Consider the following 27,468-nt stretch of genomic DNA (forward strand, 5'->3'; position numbering starts at 1 on the left):
TGGCTGGATTGTAATATTTCATCAGTTTTAATAGGTGAAATATTACAAATCGCTCTGATTGGCAGTTTCACTTTCAACAGCCAATCAGAGCGATCGTAGCCACGGGGGGGTGAAGCCACCCCCCCTGGGCTAAACTACCACTCCCCCTGTCCCTGCAGAGCGGGTGAAATGGGAGTTAACCCTTTCACCCGATCTGCAGGGACGCAATCTTTCCATGACGCCACATAGGCGTCATGGGTTGGATTGGCACCGACTTTCATGACGCCTACGTGGCGTCATGGGTCGGGAAGGGGTTAATACACTTCCGCTGAGCCATAATGCTAATTTTGGGAAACACTGTTGAATATGACGAGCTTACACGAATGGAGATGAAAAAGTGTGAGCAGGCGAGAACCAAGATAAAACAATTGAATCAAGCCCGAGCATGTCAGAGCCTGCTCGTTCAGCTTGCAACATGTTGATGCTGGTTTCATTAGCACACTCTGAAAGTTCTTTTCTTTGAAAGTTATATTTTTGGCATTGTATATCTTCAATGCATTGATGTGAATTAATTGTAATTTTGACTTTCAAAACTCTAAGATAAAAAATAAATACCAAAAATTGAGAAAAATATACTAAATTTGAAGAGAATTTTGCATTTTGTGGCAAATCCTGACATCCAGGATTTATTTCAATATTTTTAGTTTTCAGCACACCAAAATACATGGAAATTAGATGAAAATAATCAAACAGCTTTTTAGTCGCAGACCTGTGTAAGGCTAGGTTCCCATTGCGTTAATAGGACCGCGCTAACGGACAGCGTTGCACGGCGAAATTAACGCCGTGCAACGCGTCCGTTAGCGCGCCCATTAACAGCAATGGGGACACGCATCACTAGCGCGTGCCAATTTCGGCACGCGCTAGCGATGTGCCGGTGTTTTGTGGCGCGCCGCAGACGCTGCTTGCAGCGTCCGAGGCGCGCCCGCGGTCCGTTCCCCGCTCTCGCAGATCAGAGATCTGCGAGAGCGGGGACGTTTAACGCGACCCCTTTAAAACACATTGCGTTAGCGCAATCCGCTAGAGCTAGGCGCTAAACGGATTGCACTAACGCAATCTGAACCTAGCCTAATGGTTTTATTTTACAGCATAGGTCAATATGTGTTGCTGCTTTTTAAAGGGTGTGCCCACTTTCAGGAAATGAGCCCAAGCTGTGTAAACCAGCTAAAATAAACTCTGCAGATACTCACAATCCCAGGGTCTAGAATAGCCCTTCACTATTGCTCCAGTTCTGGTGTATTAGCTGGAGGGGCGATGTATGTGAACTGCATGCATCACCACTCAGTGACTGGCTAGGGCTTTGATTTGCTCTGTTGATGTGAAACACCAGCAGCAGAAGGAAGCAGGTGCTGGACACAGGGAGGGCAAGAACCTTCTGAGTTTTTCATTTTAGTTATTTTACATCGTTCAGGAGCCCACTTTCATGAAAGTAGGCAACCTTGTAAAAAAAAACAAAAAAAAAAACAAAAAAAAATCTTTTTTTGCGTTGTAGTATGAGAGCCATAACTTTTTCTTTTTTAGTTATTTTCATTTACAGAGAGCTCAACGAGGGCTTCTTTTCTGTATAGCGTGCTGAAGTTATTTCATTTTATTATACTAGATGGCAGCCCGATTCTAAAGAATCGGGAGTCTAGAATCCATATATACTTTATTTATTCAAATGTAAGAATAATACAATTAATAAATAATAGTAAGAAAGAACAAAAAATGGCTGCACTCACCAGCTCTTGACAATTCTTGTTATTTAAGGTACAGTTACACAGGATCCATGAACATGCTTATGAGGGGAGGGATGAAAGACATCAGACGACAACTTTGCGCTTACGTGCGGCATCGGCGGCTTTTCGCTCTGCATCATTACCATACTTTATATCAGACCTGATCTTACGTGCGCCATCATAAGCTTTGGACTCTGTGTCATTAGTATACTTAACAGTGTCCATGCGCTTGCATCTATCCTCTGTACTCTTGTTAGCACGCTGTTTGCGCTTACGTGCGGCATCGGCGTCTTTTTGCTCTGCATTATTAGTATACTTTCTATCAGACCTAATCTTACGTGCGCCATCAGCAGCTTTGGGCTCTGTGTCATTAGTATCCTTACTATTAGAGCTCATGTTGGCTAAGCTAAACAGCTTTAAGCGTGGTGGTGGCAAACAACAGGTTAATAAGAGGCAGTGTCAGGTAGTAGGAAAATAGCCAGTTAATAATAGGCAATAGTTCTTTGCAGGAATGCAGATATTAATAAATAGGCAGTTTATATTGCAGAGAAATTGCTGGGCAATAATGGACAATGTCCTTATGTGGCAAATAATAGAGCAATATACCCAATGTGGCAAAGGAGAGGTTAATAAACGGCAGTCTCTCAGTATAACAGTCAGTGAATAATAGGCAGTATATGGAGAAAACACCAAACAAAAGTTCAAAATTGGTGTGAAAATGTCACTGAACCACTTCACAACTAAATATATATAGTTTTGGTAAATGGTATTATCATTTTTTTGACGAAATTCGGCAGGAGCTTGAAGAGCAATGTCACTGGGCCCGCCTCCACGCAGTAGAAACTTGCTGTGAGGTAAAAATTCAAAAATCACACCAAAATGGCGGGCGCAGTGTGTCACAGTACGGCACGTTTCTGATTGGTCGCTCGCAGCAGGCGGCAACCAATCAGACACTGGACACTGTTGACGTCACTTATCTCCGGACATTAGCTCCGGACATTATCTCCGGACATTAGCTCCGGACAGGAAGTTGGCACAAATTGCAGGAAGTAGTATTCTAGGCAATTATATATTAGATGGAAATATAAACAAAACAAGCACTTCTGGCATTCATAATTCCAATCTATTTTGTGGAGCACACTGAGTGAGATATATAGTGATATAGTACATATTGTTATCAGATGCAGCAATATCATATATGTGACGTTTATAAAGGGCATATTTTGCCTAGATTGAAAAATGTAGTATTGGGAAAACTGATTTTTCCTTATTAATCAATACAAAGTGTTTATCCTCTTACTATATTGCAGTCATCATATCAAATAACATTGTGTACTTACAATTGCTCATTTTGCCTTTTCACCCAGTTCATCCTTCTCTTTTCTCTGCTCTATATAGAAACAGGAAGTCTAATTCCACACATGGATCATTCTTCTCAACTCTTCACTGAGCTGCTCAGCCCCTCCCCTGTCAGGGACTTTTGCAGTGACTCATGACTTACCATATTTTTCAGACTATAAGACGCACCACACTATAATACGTTATTATGTAGGAAGCTACGGGTACAAGATGGTACTGCGGGACCAGTGTGGTGTTTGTTAAGTACTATATGAAGACAAATGGGAGCCACAGGGCTTATATTTAAAGCACCACTCCAGCACTGAAAAATAACACTGGAGTGCTGTTTTAAGATCCCATGTGAGAACTATAACTCCCAGCATGCCCTGCAGATGCTGTGGCATGCCCGGAGTTATAGTTCACCACAGGAGTGTAGGAGTGCTTTTTTTGTGTGTTGTAAAGACTAAAGGTACCTTCACACATAACGATTTTGTTAACGATATCATTGCAACGTCACGCTTTTTGTGACGTAGCAACGATATCGTTAACGATATCGTTATGTGTGACAGCGACCAACGATCAGGCCCCTGCTGGGAGATCGTTGGTCGTGGGGAATGATCAGGACCTTTTTTTGGTCGCTGATCATCCGCTGTCATCGCTGGATCGGCGTGTGTGACGCCGATCCAGCGATGTGTTCACTTGTAACCAGGGTAAATATCGTGTTACTAATTGCAGGGCCGCGCTTAGTAACCCGATATTTACCCTGGTTACCATTGTAAAAGTAAAAAAAAAAAAAAACACTACATACTTACATTCCGATGTCTGTCACGTCCCCCGCCGTCAGCTTCCCTGCACTGTCAGCGCCGGCCGTAAAGCACGCAGAGCACAGCGGTGGCGTCACCGCTGTGCTCTGCTTTACGGTCGGCGCTGAGACACAGTCAGTGCGGGAAGCTGACGGCGGGGGACGTGACAGACATCAGAATGTGAGTATGTAGTGTTTTTTTTTTTTTTAACTTTTACAATAGTAACCAGGGTAAATATCGCGTTACTAACCGCGGCCCGGGTTACTAAGCGCAGGGCCGCGCTTAGTAACCAGATATTTACCCTGGTTACCCGGGTGCTGCAGGGGGACTTCGGCATCGTTGAAGACAGTTTCAACGATGCCGAAGTCGTTCCCCTGATCGTTGGTCGTTGGAGAGCTGTCTGTGTGACAGCTCCCCAGCGACCACACAACGACTTACCAACGACCCCGGCCAGGTCGTATCGCTGGTCGTGATCGTTGGTAAGTCGTTTAGTGTAACGGTACCTTAACCTTTTAATTAATTCTTAGTTCATGCTGTGCAGGTCCCGCAGCCAGCCAGCCACATTATGGAGAGGTAAAGAGCTGGAGCTTCCAATGATCGCACAGAGCCATCCTTCTTGCTGCCTCTCCACAGGTCACAAGAGGAAGCTTGCAGATTCTAGTGCCATGTCTGAAGGACCTGTGATGACGACATAAAGGGAGGGCTCTATGCTGTCATGTGATGCTCCCGCCCTCTTCATGACCTCACACAGATCCTTATGCCGCAGCACTCAGCATCCAGCCCGGGCAGGGGTTGTGATATCAGGTATGCGGAGATTTCTCCTCTGGCATCCTGCTCCTGCCCCCTCCTCCACCAGACACACAGATCTCCCCAGCTGCTGCAGGAATCCGGAGCTTGGGAAACCATGTGGATCCGCTGTTTAAGTGAAGGAATATTCATTTGCTGCTCCCTGCACACTGCTCGGCGCTGACAGGTGGGCGGGGAAGCGGCTACTGAATATTCACCTCACTTTAAGTATCGGGACCACGTGCTTTCCCCAGCACCGGATTCCTGCAGAGGGCACATTTTCCTGCCTCCTACAAGTGGGATCCTTGTGCGATCCCACTCGCCGCTGCCCCCTCCCCACATATTACATCCATACGATAAGAAGCACCCCACAATTCCCCACAAATTTGGAGGGAAAAAAGTGCATCCTATGGTCCAAAAAATACAGTATACAGGGAAAAGAGACCTCCTGTTTCTACAAAGAGCTTAGAATGATTAATTATCGGCGATCGCAACCAGGGGGTCGGTAAACACCGACCCGAATCATGTTCTCTAGGGTTTCGGCTACCCACCGGCAGCCGAGACCCCGGAGAAAATCCGACTCTGGGGGTACACTTTTTCCACAGCGCCATTAATTAACGCCGCTGTGGTTTAAGTACCCTTAACTACCGCCGTTAAAAGTCGTATCGGCGGTCGTTAAGAGGTTAACCCCTTTACCCCCAAGGGTGGTTTGCACGTTGATGACCGGGCCAATTTTTACATTTCTGACCACTGTCCCTTTATGAGGTTATAACTCTGGAACGCTTCAACGGATCCCCGTGATTCTGACAATGTTTTCTCGTGACATACTGTACTTCATGTGGTAAAATTTCTTTGATATTACCTGCGCTTATTTGGGAAAAAAACAGAAATTTGGTGAAAATTTAGAACATTTTCCAAATTTGAATTTTTATGCCCTTAAATCACAGACATATGTCACACAAAATACTTAATAAGTAACATTTCCCACATGTCTACTTTACATTAGCACAATTTTGGAACCAACATTTTTTTTGTTAGGGAGTTGCCGTGGCATTGTCGGACTGAATCCTGATGGGACGACCCACCAGGAAGGGATGGAATTGTAGAAGAGCCAACCTGATTGCTTGTCTTTCTAGGATGTTGATGGGCAGGCGTGCTTCCTGAAGAGAACAGCGGCCCTGAGCAGCGTGATGGTGGAACACTGCTCCCCAGCCCAGAAAGACTGGCATCTGTTGTCACAACTAGCCAATGTGCTGGGAGAAAAGACTTCCTTTGATTCAGGGAGGACATCAAAGTCCACCACCTGAGAGACTGTCTGACTCGCTGGGGAAGGAGGAAACGACGATCGAGAGAGGACGGGTTCCTGTCCCACAAAGCCAGGAGAGCATGTTGTAAAGGGCGGAGGTGTAGTTGAGCGAATGGGATCGCCTCCATAGCTGCTACCATCCTGCTGAGGACTCTCATACTGAAACGTAGTGAGTGAGTATGAGGTTGGGAGAGCTTCTGAGCTTCCCACTGTAAGACTGAGATCTTTTCTGGGGGAAGAAGTACCAATCCCTGGGACGAGTCCAGTATCATTCCTAGAAATTTGCTGAGCCAGTACTGGGGAAGATTTTTGGAAGTTCCAACCCAGGCAAGAAAGAGTATCTATTGTGATGGTCACGGCCTCCTTGCAGGTGCGGAAAGAGGGGCCTTTGATGAGGATATCGTCTAGATACAGTAACACCACCACACCTCGGGTATGAAGGATGGCCATGGCGGCCGCCATGACCTTGGTGAATACCCTGGGAGTGGTGGCAAGGCCGTGAGAAGGTAAAATAGGAATGTGGAGGGACGTGTCCTGGATGTCTATGGACACCAGGAATTCGCCTTTCTCCATAGAGGCGATGACAGAACAAAGCGATTTCATCCGGAACCGTCGCACTCTGACGAACTTGTTCAGCAGTTTTAGGTCCAGTATGGGTCTTTGGAACAATGAACAGGTTTAAATAAAAACCTTGAAACCTTTTTGAGGAACCAGGATAATAACCCGGTCTTCTTTTAGAGAGCTTGTCAGGAATCCCTGACCGCTGCCACCAATTTGTCAAGAATCCCACCATGACCGTCACCCCTACGTCACAGATCCGGGTGACTTTAGGCCAACAGACGGCTATCACATGTGCAGGGGGCTTATCTTAGTTATCCCTCCACTCCACAATGTGATGAAACAACACCCACAAGGCTATTGACCCCTTAGTTTACAGCAGGGGCTTATTCTAGGTATCCCACTGCTCTGCAATATAGATGAGGTACTGCACCTGGGGTAATTAGTCGCCAGAAAGGCTGCCTGCTATGTACTGGCTATTGGGCACGCTGCAGCGACGCGATAAACTACTCCCACTCAGGCAGGAACAATAATTATCAACGCCGCAGTTGCTACAACATCACCCCAAAAGCCTGCACACTATCGCTGCCACCAGCTTCGATTAAACGGGTCCGAAGCTAACCCAAAAACAACAGTAGCGTAATTCCCTTCAGAAGACTTAGGGTACGTCTTTAGAGCATGGAGAAAGAACTGGCATGAAATAATATACCCCACAAAATTTAGGCAGTGCTTTATCAAAATATTTTACAAAGATGTTACAAATGAGACAATTGCAAATATGTACAAGGTAATTATAACATAAAGGGGATTAAAGGAGAAAAGGTAACACTCACATGTTCTCAGTTCATTGCATTGCAGGCAACCATACGTCCCAGTTCATTGGGCGTGCTCAGGGCTCTTCCAGGAGAAGACAAGAAATCAAAAAGACTTGAGCTGGAGATCTTGGCAGACAGTTATAGCTTCAGCCTACGACATCCCAGAAAGGGGTTGGATCACCTCGTCCCTCCTACCTCTTCAGTCTAACTAAACTTTAAACTATTTTCTCTAATTTCTATAACTTCGCTACAAAACATGTCATAGTCATAACAAACCCAGAATTCATCTCGGATTAACGTGGGCATTCTAATGAGATCAAATATGTCCTATCTGTGATATATATTTACAGAGAAATCCCTACTTCTTTACCAGATGGAGTTAGAAGCCTGTGTTTAGAGGGATGGGCAGATCCATCGAGGGAAAATAAGAATATATATTTTCGTGTTCTTAACGTAAACGGTTTGCATAATATCTTACAAAAACAGAACAAAGAACTTCCATGGATTTCTGGAAACTTCTAGACACTTCTAAACAGTTCTCTGCTAGAGGAAGATTTGAGCCGAGTCGTAAATACCTTTCGGCCATAAAACTCCCCCCAGTACATTGACACGGCAGCTCTTGGCTGAGTGAAAGGAAAGGGGGGCTTTTTAGCCCACAGCCTGCTAACAAGAGAAACTACTTATATGATATTTCATACCATATCGTGACAGAGCTTAAGGCCTGGAAGAATTCTGATGCCTTTGCCCTGGGAGGAGAAGACAGGAAAAAGCGATTTGGTGGAAGACAGGAAATTTCTATCTTGTATCCGGAGGACACTAGGTCGCGGACCCATTCGTTGTGAACGACCGAGAGCCACGCGTTGCTGAAGGAAAGCAGGCGGCTGCCTACTTTGAGGGTGTCCTCCGGATACCGCAGGGAGTCATTGTGTGGGAGACCTGCCCGGTCTGGACCCCCTGGACCCTGACTGCCTAGGCCTGCCTCTCCAAGAAGGAGAAGGTTTGTAAGAGGTTTGAGGACCTCTATCCCTACGTTGTTCCCGGCCAGGTCCGGAAGATGTGGAATCAGAGGACCAATTTGAGTTGAAGCGAAAAAATCGGGACCGAGCCTGCTGCTGGTTCCGAAAGGGTCTTTGTTGTGGAAGAAATTTACTCTTCCCTCCAGTGGCGTCGGAAATTAATTCGTCGAGCTTTTCGCCAAAAAGGCGACCGCTCTGATATGGAAGAGAAGTCAATGACTTTTTGGAAGCCGAATCCACACGCCAGTCCCTGAGCCATAAGGACCTCCGGATGGTGATGGCGTTTGCTGCTGCTTGCGAAGCACAGTTAGCAGCATCCAGGGATGCGGTAACTACAAAATATCCAGCTCTGGCTATCTGAGTAGCGAGGTCTGCTATCTCGGGGGAAGATCGGTATCCAGCACCGCTGCAGACAAAACCTCAGCCTAGTGGGTCATAGCCTTAGCCACCTACATAGAGGCAAAAGATGGGAAAAGTGCGGCTGCTGAGGCTTCAAAGGCTAAACGCGCCATATTGTCGATCTGACGATCGGTTGGGTTTTTAATAGAGGTGCCCTCCGAAGAGGATAAAATAGATTTAGTAGCCAGGCGTGATACCAGAGGATCTACCGGGGGAGATTGAGACCAATCTTTTCTTAGATCCTGGGCAAAGGGATATTTTGATTCCATGGGCTGCTGCCCTGTGAATTGTTTATCGGGACAGATCCTGTGAGATTCAACGATTTCCTTAAATTCGGGATGAGAAGCGAACAGATAAAGGTTCCTCTTGAAGTTTCAAAGCCTTATTCACTGACTCAGAGTCGAAGGTCTCCTGATCGTGATGAAATTTCTGATCTAGGGACGTGTCAGTATCGTCCTCTGAAACAAGTTCTCTACTAGTCCCAATGGAAGGGGAGCGAGAAATGGAGCTCTCAGAACCCGAAACCCGGTGATGGTCTGGGGATATGGCAGGAGTCCTTTTCCTGGAAGAGCGAGAGCTCCTTGGCAATGTACGACCCCTAGAGTACGAGGGGTTTTGAGGATCGGAAGCGTCATCCGTAAGAGTGCCCTGGTTAGAGGAGGGGTCTCGGAACGATTCTAACGCATTTGCCAGGGATGCCATAGACCGGGTAAGAGAGGTAGCCCACTCAGGGGGACTAGGTTCGGTATCAGTAACAGGTGGTTCCTGAACAGTCACCGGTTCACAAGCTGTGCACAACGCAGTATTGTGACCCCGAGGTAATGAGACCTTACAAGAGGTACATGCAGCGAAGAATACAGTGTGGGTTTTCCCAGACTTTTTGTGAGGCCTTGACTGAGACATAGTAGCCTTGGGGAGAGCGCTTACTAGCAGGGGAAGGGTTAAGCTATGTATCTGCAGCTTACCCAGGTCCTGTATCTTGAGTCCCCAGGGGAGGTCCGCAATGTATGGTCCTGAAGGCTGAGATTAGGAGAGCTATAGCAGTGCTGCAGGATCAGCACTGTTGGTGTCCCAAGATGGCCACCAAGATCTGTGAGAGCGCTTTTCAGGAAACGAGAAGCGCTAGAAAAGATGAGCGGCGGTAATTGCCGGTGGGCGTGGCCAAGAACTCCGGCCTGTATGAAGGGAAAAGCCGGGGACTAAATTTTAAAAGGTTGCGGTGTCGCGACCGCTGTTAGTGCCATCTTGAGCCGCGATCCTTCATAGAAAAGCCGCACTGCGGACCACCCACAGACCCGGGCTTTATGCCCTGCTAGAGGTGCAGACCTTCCATACCCCGGGGACCAGGACCCCCCCAGCGCCTCAGCCCCCGCAGTGTACTCACGGTAGATGCAGTGGGCCGGTGCTCAATCCACTGTCGCCATAGTCAGGGAGGGGTGGAGAGCTTCTGCCGCCTTGCATCATCTGCTATATCAGTGGTGATGCAGTGGGGGGCTGCACGGACGCCATACATAATATGTCCGTCTATGCACCTGGCTTCAGGAGAGGTAGATGGAGGGCTACTCCATGTGGTCGCCAGCTATGGAGGGGGGAGATCGGAACGTGAAGGAACCGTCGCCCTTAAGGTGAGCTCAGGGCTGGCAGCCAACGTTGCAGGAAAGGATGCGGGAGGAACGCTCCATGTACTTGCCCATTGATGATTCGGGGGAGATCGGAACCTAGAAAGGGTCAGTTGCCCCCATTCGCTCTGATAAGGGAAAAAATAGAATAAAAATGAAAATAAAAATGGTGGGGTCTGAAAGCAGACCCAAGTGCCTCCTACAGACACTAAGCAAAAACTGGTTCACTTAGAGCCAGCAGGAGGGTGCATACTGCAGGGGAGGAGCTATTCTTTACGTGTTAACTTAGTGTCCTCCTAGTGGCAGCAGGATAACACCCATGGTCCTGTGACCCCCAATGAGGCGTAGGAGAAAAATGTACTTCCGGTCCAATTTGTTTTATTTTACCAAGGGTAACAGGAGAAATTGGACCCCAAACGTTGTTGTGCAATTTGTCATGAGTACGCCGATACCCCATATGTGGGAGTAAACCACTGTTTGGGCGCATGGCAGAGCTCGGAAGGGAAGGAGCGCCATTTGACTTTTCAATGCAAAATTGTCTGGAATTGAGATGGGACACCATGTTGCGTTTGGAGAGCCCCTGATGTGCCTAAACAGTGGAAACCCCCAATTCTAACTGAAACCCTAACCCAAACACACCCCTAACCCTAATCCCAACCACACTCCTAACCCCAATCACACCCCTAACCCAACACACCCCTAACCCTAATCCCAACCCTAACCACACCCCTAACCCTAATCCCAACCCTAATCCCAACCATAACCCTAACCACACCCCTAACCCTGACACACCCCTAACCCTAATCCCAACCGCAAATGTAATCCAAACCCTAACCCTAGCCCCAACCCTAACCCTAGCCTGGGAAAATGGAAATAAATACATTTTTTTAGTTTTACCCTAACTAAGGGGGTGATGAAGGGGGGTTTGATTTACTTTTATAGCGGTTTTCTAGTGGATTTTTATGATTGGCAGCCGTCACCCACTAAAAGGTGCTTTTTATTGCAAAAAATATTTTTTGCGTTACCACATTTTGAGAGCTATAATTTTTCCATATTTTGGTCCACAGAGTCATGTGAGGTCTTGTTTTTTGCGGGACGAGTTGTGTTGTGAATTCTGTGGCAGAGCTCCCTCCTGTGGTCACAAGTGGTACTTCGGCTGATTCTGTCTGTGAGCTTCCGTTGGTGGAGGAGAGTGGTACTGCGGCTTCTGAGTTTCCTTCCTCAGGTGATGTGGTGAAGTCGTTAGGTGCTGCTCTATTTAACTCCACCTGGTGCTCTGATCCTGGCCTCCAGTCAATGTTCTAGTATTGAACTTGTTTCCTCCTGGATCGTTCCTGTGGCCTGCTGCTCTGCATAGCTAAGTTTCGCTTGTGTTATTTTTATTTGCTGTTTTTTCTGTCCAGCTTGCTTATTTGGTTTTTTCTTGCTTGCTGGAAGCTCTGGGACGCAGAGGGTGTACCTCCGTGCCGTTAGTCGGTACGGAGGGTCTTTTTGCCCCCTTTGCGTGGTTGTTTGTAGGGTTTTGTGTTGACCGCAAAGTTACCTTTCCTATCCTCGCTCTGTTCAGAAAGTCGGGCCTCACTTTGCTAAATCTATTTCATCTCTACGTTTGTCTTTTCATCTTAACTCACAGTCATTATATGTGGGGGGCTGCCTTTTCCTTTGGGGTATTTCTCTGAGGCAAGGTAGGCTTATTTTCTATCTTCAGGCTAACTAGTTTCTCAGGCTGTGCCGAGTTGCATAGGGAGCGTTAGGCGCAATCCACGGCTGCCTCTAGTGTGGTTGGAGAGGATTAGGGATTGCGGTCAGCAGAGTTCCCACGTCTCAGAGCTCGTTCTATGTTTTTGGGTTATTGTCAGATCACTGTATGTGCTCTGACTTCTATGTCCATTGTGGTACTGAATTACCTCATCATAACAGAGTTGACGTTTTTATTGGTAACATTTTCGGGCATGTGACATTTTTTGATCGCTTTTTATTCCGATTTTTATAAGGCAGAATGACCAAAAAACAGCTATTCATGAATTTCTTTTGGGGGGGGGGGGGTGTTTATACCGTTCCGCGTTTGGTAAAATGGAAAGCAATTTTATTCTTCGGGTCAGTACGATTACAGAGATACCTCATTTATATCATTTTTTCAATGTTTTGTACGATAAAAACTATTTTATAGAAAAAATAATTATTTTTGCATCGCTTTATTCTGAGGACTATAACTTTTTTTATTTTTTTCGCTGATGATGCTGTATGGCAGCTTGTTTTTTGCGGGACAAGATTACGTTTTTAGCGGTACCATGGCTATTTATATCTGTCTTTTTTATCACGTTTTATTCCACTTTTTGTTCGGCAGTATAATAAAGCGCTGTTTTTTGCCTTTTTTTCACGGTGTTCAATGAAGTGGTTAACTAGTGGGAAAGTTTTATAGGTCGGGTCGTTACGGATGCAGCGATACTAAATATGATACTAAATATGTATACTTTTATTGCTTTTTTTTATTTAGATAAAGAAATGTATTTATGGGAACAATATATATTTTTTTACATATCTGAATATATTTTTTTCTTTTACACTGTAACATTGCCCCGGGGGGGCATCATGTTATAGTGTAAGATTGCTAATCTGACACTTTGCAGAGCACTGTGTCAGATCAGCGATCTGACGTGCACTGCAGAGAGGCTTCCCAGAGTAAGCCACCTCCCTGCAGGATCCAGATGCAGCCCCGCGGCCATTTTGGATTCGAGGCCTGCAGGGAAGAGACGTTCGGTACAACGCGAGAATATCGCGTTGTACTGAGGGTCTCAGGGAATCCCGCAGGGAGCCCCCTCCCTGCGCGATGCTTCCCTATGCCCCCGGAACACTGCGATCATGTTTGATCGCAGTGTTTCAGGGGTTAATGTGCCAGTAGCGGTCCGTTACCGCTCCTGGCACATAGTGCCGGATGTCAGCTGCGATAGTCAGCTGACACCCGGCCGCGTTGCGCGCATGAGCTTGGTCGATCGCTATGACGTATTATCCCGTTGGTGGGCATACGGGCCCACCCCACCTCGACGGGATAGTACGTCGCATGTCAGAAAAGGGTTAAAGAAAAGAAAAAATGTAAAACAAACCCATTATGAATGGGTTAAATGATTGCTGATTGGCTTGTATGTAGCCACAGTGTAATAGGCGTGGTTGGGATGTGCAAATAAGCCTTAGTTCACAAAATATAAAATCTTACTGATAACTGTCCAATAGGCCTCTGCTTAAAATTGCCCATCTCAAAGTCCTCTACCCACAGCTACTTTTCCAGAAGCAAATTCAAAGCAATTAGGCATTCATAGACAGGAGCGGAGTTGCTAGGTGTGTAGTTTTTTTTTTCTCCGACTAGGTTTTCAATTGCCATGCATCATAAAGAGCTGTCCATATCTGAGTTGTTCATATTTAAACTCAGCAACCACGCAATTTAAATTCAACAACTATATTAACGCCTTAAATTCCAAGGTTTTCCTGTGTCTGCTGCTTTTCGCCTCCTTCAACCCCTTCTATTTCTTTAACCCCTTTCTGACATTTGACGTACTATCCCGTCAAGGTGGTATGGGCCCGTATGACCACCGAAGGGATAGTACGTCATCACCGATCAGCCGCGCTCACGGGGAGAGCCCGGCCGATCGGGGCCGGGTGTCAGATGACTATCGCAGCTGAAATCTGGAACTATGTGCCAGGAGCGGTCAAGGACCGCTCCCGGCACATTAACACCCGGCACACTGCGATCAAAATTGATCGCAGCATTCCGGCAGCATAGGGAAGTATCGCGCAGGGAGGGGGCTCCCTGCGGGCTTCCCTGAGACCCTCGGAGCAACTCGATGTGATCACGTTGCTCCGGGGGTCTCCTACCTCCTCCTCCTCCCCGCAGGCACGAATCCAAAATGGCCGCAGGGGGCCTTCCGGGTCCTGCAGGGAAGTGGCTTTCAAGAGCCTGCTCAGAGCAGGCACCGTGAAGCCTCCCTGCAGTACCTGTCAGATCGCTGATCTGACACAGTGCACTGCAGAGTGTCAGATCAGCGATTTGCCACTTTACTGTGATGCCCCCCAAACCCCCCCCCCCCAGGGGCAATGTGAAAATGTAAAAAAAAATGTTCATAAGTGAAGAAAAAAAAAAAAAATAATTATATATATATATATATATATATATATATATATTGTTCCAATAAATACATTTCTTTATCTAAATAAAAAAAACAATAAAAGTACACATATTTAGTATTGCCGGATCCATAACGACCCGACCTATAAAACTGTCCCACTAGTTAACCCCTTCATTGAACACCGTAATAATATTTAAAAAAAAGAGGCAAAAAACTACGCTTTATTATCATACCGCCAAACAAAAAGTGGAATAACACACGATCAAAAAGACGGATATAAATAACCATGGTACCGCTGAAAACGTCATCTTGTCCCGCAAAAAACGAGCCACTACACAGCGTCATCAATGAAAAAATAAAAAAAGTTATAGTCCCCAGAATAAAGCGATGCAAAAATTATTTTTTATATAAAATAGTTTTTATCGTATAAAAGCACCAAAACATAAAAAAGTAAGAGAATGCCAAGAGTGTGCAAGGCAGTCATCAAAGCAAAAGGTGGCTACTTTGAAGAACCTAGAATATAACACATATTTTCAGTTGTTTCACACTTTTCTGTTAAGTATATAATTCCACATGTGTTAATTCATAGTTTTGATGCCTTCAGTGTGAATGCACAATTTTCATAGTCATGAAAATACAGAAAAATCTTTAAATGAGGTGTGTCCAAACTTCTGGTCTGTACTGTATGTCTGTGATTTAAGGGCATAAAAATTCAAAGTTGGAAAATTGCGAAATCTTCAAAATTTTCGCCAAATTTCCGTTTTTTCCACAAATAAACACAGGTAATATCAAGAAATTTTACCACTATAAGGAAGTACAATATGTCATGAGAAAAAAAAGTCAGAATCATCAAGATCCGTTGAAGCGTTCCAGAGTCATAACCTCATAAAGGGACAGTGGTCAAAATTCTAAAAATTTGCCCGGTCATTAACATGCAAAACCTCCCTTGGGGGTAAAGGGGTTATGGGTGATCTACTAGATGTAAGCAAAAACTTACCTGGTCACAAAACACAACGTCAAATTCTTCTCCACTGAGGAAGAGTATGTAGAAGGCCAGAAATATCATTCGAATGTATGCACTAAGAGCCAAACATCTGCCAAAAAAGCTTCGGGGAAGCCAATCTCCGCAGCATCTAATTGGGATGCCAGACTCTATTGTCTCTGAGAAACAATGATTCAAGTCATAATGGGCTGTCCATATCTGAACTCGACAACCACGTGATTTAAGTGCAAGTGCCGCATCAATGACCAGTCTCTCTGCTCCTCCAATTCCAAGGTCTGGATGAATAAACAGCACAGACGGTTCCATAGTATCAGCTGTGTATTATCTGTGTGAAAATAAATAGGACATTACTTAGCTTTCCTGAATCACCAACCTTCCAAAAACAGAATATAGAGATAATGCAGAAGCTCACGGCAGAAGTGCAGTAAGTATACAGACACCGCTAGATAGGTAGCCTGAAGGTTCAGTCACTCAGTTTCTACTCCTCCAGACCACCTCCGGCTGCAGTGCTGCACTGCACATCACTCTGAACATTTCATCCAGCATAAAACCCATGAAAGATCCCTTAAGGTCGCCTACCCACAATGAGTATTTGGTGAGATTTTGCTATTCCAGATTTCTGCACTAACTAAATAAATTAGTTACATAGTTATTAAGGTTGAAGGAAGACTTTAAGTCCATCTAGTTCAACCCATAGCCTAACCTAAGATGCCCTAACATGTTGATCCAGAGGAAGGCAAAAAAAAACCCATGTGGCAAAGAGTAAGCTTTACATTGGGGAAAACAATTCCTTCCCGACTCCACATACGGCAATCAGACTAGTTCCCTGGATCAACGCCCTATCAAGGAATCTAGTATATATATCCTGTAACATTATACTTTTCCAGAAAGGTATCCAATCCCCTTTTAAATTTAAGTAACAAATCACTCCTTACAACATCATACGACTGAGAGTTCCATAGTCTCACTGCTCTTACAGTAAAGAATCCGCATCTGTTATTATGCTTAAACCTTTTTTCCTCCAAACGCAGAGGATGCCCCCTTGTCCCTGTTTCAGGTCTATGATTAAAAAGATCATCAGAAAGGTCTTTGTACTGTCCCCTCATATATTTATACATTAAAATAAGATCACCCCTTAGTCTTTGTTTTTCCAAACTAAATAGCCCCAAGTGTAATAACCTATCTTGGTATTGCAGACCCCCCAGTCCTCTAATAACCTTGGTCGCTCTTCTCTTCACCCGCTCTAGTTCAGCTATGTCTTTCTTATACACCGGAGACCAGAACTGTGCACAGTATTCTAAGTGTGGTCGAACTAGTGACTTGTATAGAGGTAAAATTATGTTCTCCTCATGTGCATCTATGCCTCTTTTAATGCATCCCATTATTTTATTTGCCTTTGTAGCAGCTGCCTGACACTGGCTACTGAATATGAGTTTGTCATCCATCCATACACCCAGGTCTTTTTCATTGACGGTTTTGTCCAGAGTTTTAGAATTAAGCACATAGTTATACATCTTGTTACTTCTACCCAAGTGCATGACCTTACATTTATCCCCATTAAAGCTCATTTGCCATTTATCAGCCCAAGCTTCTAGTTTACATAAATCATCCTGTAATATAAACTTGTCCTCCCCTGTATTGATTACCCTGCAGAGTTTAGTGTCATCTGCAAATATTGAAATTCTACTCTGAATGCCCCCTACAAGGTAATTAATAAATATGTTAAAAAGAAGAGTGCCCAATACTGACCCCTGTAGTACCCCACTGCTAACCGCTACCCAGTCCAAGTGTGCTCCATTAATAACCACCCTTTGTTTCCTATCCTTGAGCCAGCTCTCAACCCATGTACACATATTTTCCCCTATCCCCATTATTCTCATTTTATGTATCAACCTTTTGTGTGGCACCGTATCAAAAGCTTTTGAAAAGTCCATATGCACTACATCTACTGTGTTCCTTTGGTCCAGTCCGGAACTTACCTCTTCATAGAAACTGATCAAATTAGTCTGACATGAACGGTCCCTAGTAAACCCGTGCTGATACTGGGTCATGAGGTTATTCCTCTTCAGATACTCCAGCATAGCATCCCTTAGAATGTCCTCCAGGATTTTACCCACAGTAGAGGTTAAGCTTACTGGCCTATAATTACCGAGTTCAGTTTTTGTCCCCTTTTTGAATATTGGCACCACATTTGCTATACGCCAGTCCTGTGGCACAGACTCTGTTATTATGGACTCTTTGAAGATTAAAAATAATGGTCTATCAATGACTGTACTTAATTCCTGCAGTATTCGGGGGTGTATCCCATCCAGGCCCGGAGATTTGTCAATTTTAGTGATTTTTAGACGCCGCCGCACTTCCTGCTGGGTTAAGCAAGTGATATTTAATTGGGAATTTTTATCACTAGTCATTTTGTCTGCCATGGGATTTTCTTTTGTAAATACTGATAAAAAAAAGTCATTTAGCATATTGGCTTTTTCCTCATCCTCATACACCATTTCACCCAGACTATTTTTAATGGGGCAAACATCATTTTTCAGTTTCTTACTATTTACGTAGTTAAAGAATATTTTGGGATTATTTTTACTCTCTCTGGCAATGAGTCTCTCAGTCTCACACTTCGCTGCCTTGATTTGCGTTTTACAGACTTTATTTAATTTTCTGTATTTATTTAATGCCTCATCACTACCTTCTTCCTTTAATTCTCTAAATGCTTTCTTTTTGTCACATATAAATTAGGTTATAACTGTTTTGGTAGTTTTTGATGCTGAGGTTCTTCATCACTTGTTGGAATGTCATGTTTTAACACTTTAATGACTGCATGTACGTCTTTTAACTGACCTGAGATATAAGAGAATAGCCTCCCCATACAGGTGACAATCCAGCAGCAGTCTGCTGTACAATATAGCTGTCAATTTGCTGCATCAGCCACGATCAGTGTTTGCACCGTTCAAATCTGTGTAACCCTGATGCTGTCAATAGTGACTACATCATATATATGGTTAACAGAGTGTGGGGGCTTCCTCTTTATCCCAATTGGTGCCCTCAGATCATGGTTGTGTGGTCCTGATGTTTGCGATGGCAATTCACGGCAAAATAGCCCTAAAGGCACTTCAAACCTGGATAGGTCCCTACAAAAATACATTTTGTAAATTTCCTTGAAAAAATTACTGCTATATTTTCAGACCTCCTAAAATGCTAACAAAATAAAATAGCATTTTACAAATGGTAATGATGTAAAGCAGCAGACATAAGAGAAATGCTATTTATTAATGTTTTGTTGTGTTATGACTATTTGGATTAAAGGGATAATAATTCAAAGTTTGAAAATTGCTAATTTTTTAACATTTTTCTCAAATTTGTTATTTTTTTTTATAAATAAACCCAAAACATATCGACCTAAATTTACCATTATCAAAAAGTATAATGTGCCACGATAAAACAATCTCAAAATCACTGGGATTTGTTGAAGTGTTCCAGAGTTATTACCATATAAAGTGACACTGGTCAGATTTAAAAAAAAATTGGCTCTGTCACTAAGGGTTTAAATAAAGCGGTTTTGTTTTTGATACTTCTTGGTTTTAGCGTTGACAAAACTTTATTGATAAACTCTTGTAATCCACACGATTGTTAGTGTATTTTTGCATCTAATGTAATTCTATGGAGAAATTCCATTCAAGTACCGGAGTTAGCATATGCACAAGAGAAATCAAACCCGCCCCACAGGTCAGATTACTAAGCATTTAAGTATGATTTCTATGAATCCCTTCCACTTTGCTGAACCGTAAGAAACTGCTTTTTTATGCAGTTACAAAAACTCTTAGGAATTTAACCTAAAACATCAAAAAACCTTTCCTGCGATTTGTTCTTTAGATTTCGCTTTTGTTGATACAGATCTGTTGATGTGAGCACCAACAAATGTGTTCAGCTATCTTCATACCCGTACTTAAAAAAATGGCTGGGCAAATACACATTACATTCTGGGATCTTCAAAGTAGCCACCTTTTGCTTTGATGACTGCTTTGCACACTCTTGGCATTCTCTTGATGAGCTTCAAGTGGTAGTCACTGGTAATGGTCTTCTAACAATCTAACAAATGGTCTTATAGTCCATAGATGAGAAGAAATAAGGGCACTCACCAATCTTCACAGGATTCGATACTTTATTGACAAAATCTTCACATAAAAATCATGGCCGGAACCTACAGCGGTACAGCTAGTGTGAGCAGGGGAGCGTCTGGACGACGGCCGTTTCGCGCTGTGCCTGCGCTTCTACGGGTCCATCAGCGGTCAGGTGAGGCAGCGGAAATATAGCGCAGACAAAGCTGCACCTCCCCTCTTCAGCTGCCCGCCCCTCCCGCTCGTAAAAACAATACATTTAAAAGCACATTTAAAAAAACATAGATCAAATGCAAAATACATGAAAATATATGAAAGCGCCGAAATCGCAATATATTTGGCTTACAGTGAATGATGCAAGGTAACTTTTTTGCTAATTGTTGGGAGCTCTAATGCTGTTAAATATATAGTGAGATCTCATCAACTGATGAAACTTTTACTATAGGAAGATGGATAAATCCACTCTATCATTAAACCCCAACGGACCCGTGGCATTGCTACGCATGATCCATCTGGCCTCACATTGTAGAAGCAAACCATCCAGATCTCCCCCCTTGGTAGGTAAATTAACCTTTTCAATACCAGCAAAGGTCATTGTATCCGCCCTCCCTCCATGCTGTTCTTTCATATGGGTAATTAAACGCGGCACTCCTTTGCCTGTTACTAAAGACCTACAATGTTCCCGAAAACGAATATATAGCGGTCTAATCGTTTTCCCTATGTAGAAATATCTGCACGGGCAAAAGATCACATATACAACGTGATCTGTTCGACATGTGATGAAATCCTTCACCGTATGTTCTAGTGCTCCTATATGTAATACTCGATCTAACATATGTTGTTTACAAAACGAGCAATGACCGCACTTGAAATTTCCCTTCGGTATCATTGTATTTAACCAACTTTGGCCCCGTTTCTTGATGCGATTTTGGACCAACCTGTCCTTTAGCCTGACACTGCGTCTATTTGCTATCACCGGACCTCTTGCTACTACATCCATAAGGTCTTTATCTCGACCCAAAATGTGCCAATTCTTTTTGATAGCCAATCTGATCTGCTGGTCCATATTATTAAACGCAAAACAAAAGGTGAACCTCTTATCTGTCTGCTTTTTGCGACAAGACAACGACTGCTTTTTATCCATCTTTCTCTCATCAATGACCTCATTTTTAACTGTTTCCAGTAACTTACGTGGATATCCCCTTTGCTCAAATCTATGTAACATCTCTTCAGACTGTGATAGAAAACCCTCCTCAGTGTTAACTTTACTCACCCTCAAAAATTGGCTGCGAGGCAATGCTTTTTTCACATGTCCTGGGTGAAAACTATTAAAATGCATCATTGTGTTTGCCGCGACAGGTTTGCGAAACAAAGACGTACAAATTCCATCATGTTTGATCTCAACAAGAACGTCCAAAAATTCCAACCGGCGTCCACCAAACACCGAAGTGAACGCCATATTCATCTCATTTTTAACATTCAGATGGTTTACGAACTCATTAAACTTTTCTTCTGTGTTGTCCCAGATCACCACTATGTCATCGATGTATCTCTGATAGAGTTTAATATGACATAAAAAACCATTGCTATCCGAGTAAACATATTTCTCTTCGAATAAAGCCAAAAACAAATTAGCAAAAGTACACTCTACCGGAGTACCCATCGCAGTGCCCACCTGTTGAATATACCAATCATCCAAAAACATAAACGCATTATGTGTGAGAATAAATTCTAAACTCTCACAAACAAATTGTATAAATTCTTGACCTTTGTCTGTTGTGCACAAAATTTGTCTAATAGCCTCCACCCCCATTTTTTGGGGAATTTTAGTGTAAAGGCTTTCTACATCAATTGAGGCAAGAGAATAATGTTCCTGCCATTCAAAATTTTGAATACATTCTAAAAAGGACTTGGTATCCTTTAAATATGCTGGAACATCTTTCAGTAAAGGTCGAAGTAACCAATCGATGAACTGGGACAGGGGCTCAGTGAGCGACCCTATCCCAGCCACGATTGGTCGACCTGCGAGACATTTGTTCTTGGGAGGACACAGTTGTAAGAGCCGCTGACAAAGGGGGTAAAATAGTGTTGCTCTCCAGATCCTATTATGTCGCCGAGGCTGAAAGACAGTTGTTGAATAACGAAATTTATTTACCATTAGCTAGTAGTCCGTTGGTAAAGTTCAAGACAGAATTAAGATCGCTTCTGAGAAGACATGTGGAAGCAGGAGTAATTACCCGTAGAAAAGCGGAGAGGTTGCTACCGGAGTACCCATCCAAACCCCACTGGTACCACATCCCTAAGGTGCACAAATCTGTTATTCATCCACCAGGTCGACCAATCGTGGCTGGGATAGGGTCGCTCACTGAGCCCCTGTCCCAGTTCATCGATTGGTTACTTCGACCTTTACTGAAAGATGTTCCAGCATATTTAAAGGATACCAAGTCCTTTTTAGAATGTATTCAAAATTTTGACTGGCAGGAACATTATTCTCTTGCCTCAATTGATGTAGAAAGCCTTTACACTAAAATTCCCCAAAAAATGGGGGTGGAGGCTATTAGACAAATTTTGTGCACAACAGACAAAGGTCAAGAATTTATACAATTTGTTTGTGAGAGTTTAGAATTTATTCTCACACATAATGCGTTTATGTTTTTGGATGATTGGTATATTCAACAGGTGGGCACTGCGATGGGTACTCTGGTAGCGTGTACTTTTGCTAATTTGTTTTTGGCTTTATTCGAAGAGAAATATGTTTACTCGGATAGCAATGGTTTTTTATGTCATATTAAACTCTATCAGAGATACATCGATGACATAGTGGTGATCTGGGACAACACAGAAGAAAAGTTTAATGAGTTCGTAAACCATCTGAATGTTAAAAATGAGATGAATATGGCGTTCACTTCGGTGTTTGGTGGACGCCGGTTGGAATTTTTGGACGTTCTTGTTGAGATCAAACATGATGGAATTTGTACGTCTTTGTTTCGCAAACCTGTCGCGGCAAACACAATGATGCATTTTAATAGTTTTCACCCAGGACATGTGAAAAAAGCATTGCCTCGCAGCCAATTTTTGAGGGTGAGTAAAGTTAATAACACTGAGGAGGGTTTTCTATCACAGTCTGAAGAGATGTTACATAGATTTGAGCAAAGGGGATATCCACGTAAGTTACTGGAAACAGTTAAAAATGAGGTCATTGATGAGAGAAAGATGGATAAAAAGCAGTCGTTGTCTTGTCGCAAAAAGCAGACAGATAAGAGGTTCACCTTTTGTTTTGCGTTTAATAATATGGACCAGCAGATCAGATTGGCTATCAAAAAGAATTGGCACATTTTGGGTCGAGATAAAGACCTTATGGATGTAGTAGCAAGAGGTCCGGTGATAGCAAATAGACGCAGTGTCAGGCTAAAGGACAGGTTGGTCCAAAATCGCATCAAGAAACAGGGCCAAAGTTGGTTAAATACAATGATACCGAAGGGAAATTTCAAGTGCGGTCATTGCTCGTTTTGTAAACAACATATGTTAGATCGAGTATTACATATAGGAGCACTAGAACATACGGTGAAGGATTTCATCACGTCGAACAGATCACGTTGTATATGTGATCTTTTGCCCGTGCAGATATTTCTACATAGGGAAAACGATTAGACCGCTATATATTCGTTTTCGGGAACATTGTAGGTCTTTAGTAACAGGCAAAGGAATGCCGCGTTTAATTACCCATATGAAAGAACAGCATGGAGGGAGGGCGGATACAATGACCTTTGCTGGTATTGAAAAGGTTAATTTACCTACCAAGGGGGGAGATCTGGATGGTTTGCTTCTACAATGTGAGGCCAGATGGATCATGCGTAGCAATGCCACGGGTCCGTTGGGGTTTAATGATAGAGTGGATTTATCCATCTTCCTATAGTAAAAGTTTCATCAGTTGATGAGATCTCACTATATATTTAACAGCATTAGAGCTCCCAAAAATTAGCAAAAAAGTTACCTTGCATCATTCACTGTAAGCCAAATATATTGCGATTTCGGCGCTTTCATATATTTTCATGTATTTTGCATTTGATCTATGTTTTTTTAAATGTGCTTTTAAATGTATTGTTTTTACGAGCGGGAGGGGCGGGCAGCTGAAGAGGGGAGGTGCAGCTTTGTCTGCGCTATATTTCCGCTGCCTCACCTGACCGCTGATGGACCCGTAGAAGCGCAGGCACAGCGCGAAACGGCCGTCGTCCAGACGCTCCCCTGCTCACACTAGCTGTACCGCTGTAGGTTCCGGCCATGATTTTTATGTGAAGATTTTGTCAATAAAGTATCGAATCCTGTGAAGATTGGTGAGTGCCCTTATTTCTTCTCATCTATGGACTATATGGTTTTCTTGTAAAAGGAGCACCCGAGTCAGGAGGTCGATAGCTGTGGTTCTTTGTGTCTGATCAGCACGCTGTCTATATCGGTGGAGACTCTATGCTGTGGACAAGCTGTGCCACCCGTAATTTTTCTTTATTTGGACTTAACAAATGGTCTTGTTGGCCCTTTTGCCTTCACTCTGTGGTCCAGCTCACCCCAAACCATCTCGATTGGGTTCAGGTCTGGTGACTGTGGAGGCCACCCCATCACTCTCTTTCTTGGTCAAATAGCCCTTACACAGCCTGGAGGTGTGTTTGGGGTCATTGTCCTGTTGAAAAATAAATGATGGTCCAACTAAACGCAAACCGGATGGAATAGCATGCCGCTGCAAGATGCTGTGGAAGCCATGCTGGTTCAGTATGCCTTCAATTTTGAATAAATCCCCAACAGTGTCAGCAGCAAAGCACCATCACACGTCCTCCTCCATGCTTCACAATGGGAACCAGGCATGTAAAGTCCATCCGTTCACCTTTTCTGCATCGCACAAAGACACGGTGGTTGGAACCAAAGATCTCAAATTTGGACTCATCAGACCAAAGCACAGATTTCCACTGGTCTAATGTCCATTCCTTGTGTTCCTTAGCCCAAAGAAGTCTCTTCTGCTTGTTGCCTGTCCTTAGCAGTGGTTTCCTAGCAGCTATTTTACCATGAAGGCCTGCTGCACAAAGTCTCCTCTTAACAGTTGTTGTAGAGATGTGTCTGCTGCTAGAACTGTGTGGCATTGACCTGGTCTCTAATCTGAGCTGCTGTTAACCTGCGATTTCTGAGGCTGGTGACTTGGATAAATTTATCCTCAGAAGCAGAGGTGACTCTTGGTCTTCCTTTCCTGGGGCAGTCCTCATGTAAGCCAGTTTCTTTGTAGCGCTTGATGGTTTTTGAATGGCAAAAGTGTGCAAAGCAGTCATGGGGTCTAAGGGGTAACGTTTCTCCATATGGAGTGACATACCAGCTCTGGCTTGCCAAGGTAGGGAGGCTTATTCGCCGTGCAATGCTCCTCTGGGAATTTTAATATGCAAATTGCCTCTTCAGACAAAAAGAGGACTTAAACTCTATAGCGCCACCTGTAGGAAGTAGCGATCCTACAAGTCACAATCAACCCTTTAACAAGTCGTGCAATATGTCTTAGGATAAAAGCCAAATCAGTATCTCAATTTGCAGACACGGGGCTGGGATTCCTGGGCATGTGCATTGTGTGTCTAAGCCACTCACCCAGGTCGCAGTGCGCATGTCCAGGAATCCCAGCCCCGCAGTGCGAATAAATCATAAGACACTGAGGGGCTGGGATTCACAAGCAGGGCGGCCGAACAGGCGCAGTCAGCGAGACTGCATATGAGGACAGACGGGCATCGCTCACTGCGCCTGCCCCAGGCATGACAAAAGAGTGCAGGCGCCGGCAGATTTAAAAACAAACAGCGCTGAGGAGGCGGCGCCCGGCGCCAAGAAGACTTGAGTGACGGCTGTGAGGCGTCTGCAGCAGGGGGGAAAGACCTGACTCCAGGACTGAAGACAGGTATTTCGGACAAATTACAAAACGGATTATTTCTGCATTTACAGCACCAATAACTAAAAGAGCCACTTTGTCAGAATGCAGCATTACTGCTGCACAAGGTGGCTCTTTTAGTTTCAAACGCCTGGGGGGGTGACTTGTTCCCTTTAAGGGCATAAGAATTCAAAGTTTGAAAATTTCCTTTTTTTCATATCTACTATACAATCGTCTAATTCTGTCTGTCTGTAATGGAAATCCTGCGTCGCTGATTGGTCACCCCAGCCGCTCGCGACCAATCAGCGACAGGCACAGTCCTGAACGTTTACTGAACAAGTTCTGTCAGTCACAGTGTGATGTTGTTCAGTAACGTTTACTGGACAAGTTCTGTCACAGTGCCATGTAGTTCAGTCACGTTTACTGAACAAGTTCTGTCAGTCACAGTGTGACAGTTCACTCACGTTTACTGAACAAATTCTGTCAGTCACAGTGTGACGTAGTTCACTCACATTTACTAAACAAGTTCTGTCAGTCACAGTGTTTAACCCTAGAACGCATGACGTTAAAAATATACATATTAACGTATTGGGGGCCTTTTAGGCCCCCATGCACATAATGTAGAAAACACTTAAATAACTTTCACAAGTTTATTTCAAAATTGCTCAATAAAATATGAATAGTGGACAAAATTTTAATTATAATTTTTCACAGAAAACACCAAAAAATCTTTTTTTTCCCAAATTTCACACAAAGACATGAAAACACACAAAAACGCATAGAAATCTATAGCAAACTAGCTGCAGCTACATTTTTATTCTAACTTTATATTCTATTATATTAGTCTTCCAAACAATTCTGACATGTTATTTTTTCAGAAGTTTTGTGCAATTTTTGATAAATATGTTCCAGATATAACCGATAGGGGCTAATTTGTCTGTTTCAAACCTCGCTGCACGAGTTCGCTTATCATCAAAGCGAATAATTCTTCTAATTTCCTCATATCTGCCCACTGACATTGTCGCCTTATAGTGTGGATCAGAAAGTGGGTCCAGAAATAATTCTCGTATTGGGACATCATACGATTTTTGACTCCATGCCAGCAGTAAAAGTCCAATATATGCATAAAGTTCCTCTCTTGAGATATTTTTCCAGGACTTAATTTTTTGCAGAAGCGATACGTCTTCCTTCTAGGTTTGAACATAATAGGACCTCTTCTGCAATATTGTCAGAAAAATAAGTACAGAATACATCTTTAGGGGTAAAGTAACTGCGACTTCCCACAGCTCCTTGAGCCTGTCTCACAATATTGTGTGTTGGAGTACGTCCGACTAATGTAAGATTACTGTCCCAAAAAACATTCGTTTTGGATGTTCTGCTTATCACTTCTTGAGGATCCACTAGATTCACTTCTTCATCATCAGAAGAATCACTGGATGAGGATGTTTGATTAGCTGGTGGCAGATATTCTTCATCAGACAAAGATAGTTCACTTTCATCATCGCTTTGAAACATAATCGCTTCAATCTCTTGGTCAGTCAGACACTTGGAGGAAGAGTGTGCCATTGCTGACTAGATGTTAGCAAACTAAAAGAAAAAACAATGAACCGAATCAGGGTTGTCCTCTCTTTGCTTGTGTGTGACACACTGTAAGTGTAATGTCCCCCCTTCTTCCTCTCACCCTCAGCAGCTCTTACCTTTTATACTTTTAGGTGGTGTACAATTCTCTGGATTTTTGTGGCTCACAAGCTCTAGCCTTTGCAAGCTTCTTAGAAACAGTAACTGAAAATGAATCAGATTTCCTCTCAACAGCTTATCTTATCACAGGTTCTTCAGCAATTAGCTCACAGTGTATACTGTCCTCAGTACTCTATACACAGCTCATTACTGTGTTCCGAAGGACCTGAGGTGATGTCATGGCCTTATCCTTCCCTCCAAAAATCAC

General features: G+C 43.7%; 1 protein-coding gene across 4 annotated transcripts in view; it reads right to left on the minus strand.

The window, feature by feature from the left end:
• The window catches only part of ALG2 (ALG2 alpha-1,3/1,6-mannosyltransferase), a 71,893-nt gene that overhangs the window by 26,702 nt on the left and 17,723 nt on the right, over nucleotides 1-27,468 (minus strand). For all 4 annotated transcript variants that reach the window (XM_069730444.1, XM_069730445.1, XM_069730446.1 and 1 more), the window contains exon 2: nucleotides 15,513-15,843. In XM_069730444.1, coding sequence (XP_069586545.1) covers nucleotides 15,513-15,824 — 312 coding nt within the window. In that variant the 5' untranslated portion in view covers nucleotides 15,825-15,843. The remainder of the gene's footprint in view (nucleotides 1-15,512; nucleotides 15,844-27,468) is intronic.

The sequence above is a fragment of the Ranitomeya imitator genome, chromosome 6 (genome assembly GCF_032444005.1).
Source record: "Ranitomeya imitator isolate aRanImi1 chromosome 6, aRanImi1.pri, whole genome shotgun sequence".
Lineage (NCBI taxonomy): Eukaryota > Metazoa > Chordata > Amphibia > Anura > Dendrobatidae > Ranitomeya > Ranitomeya imitator.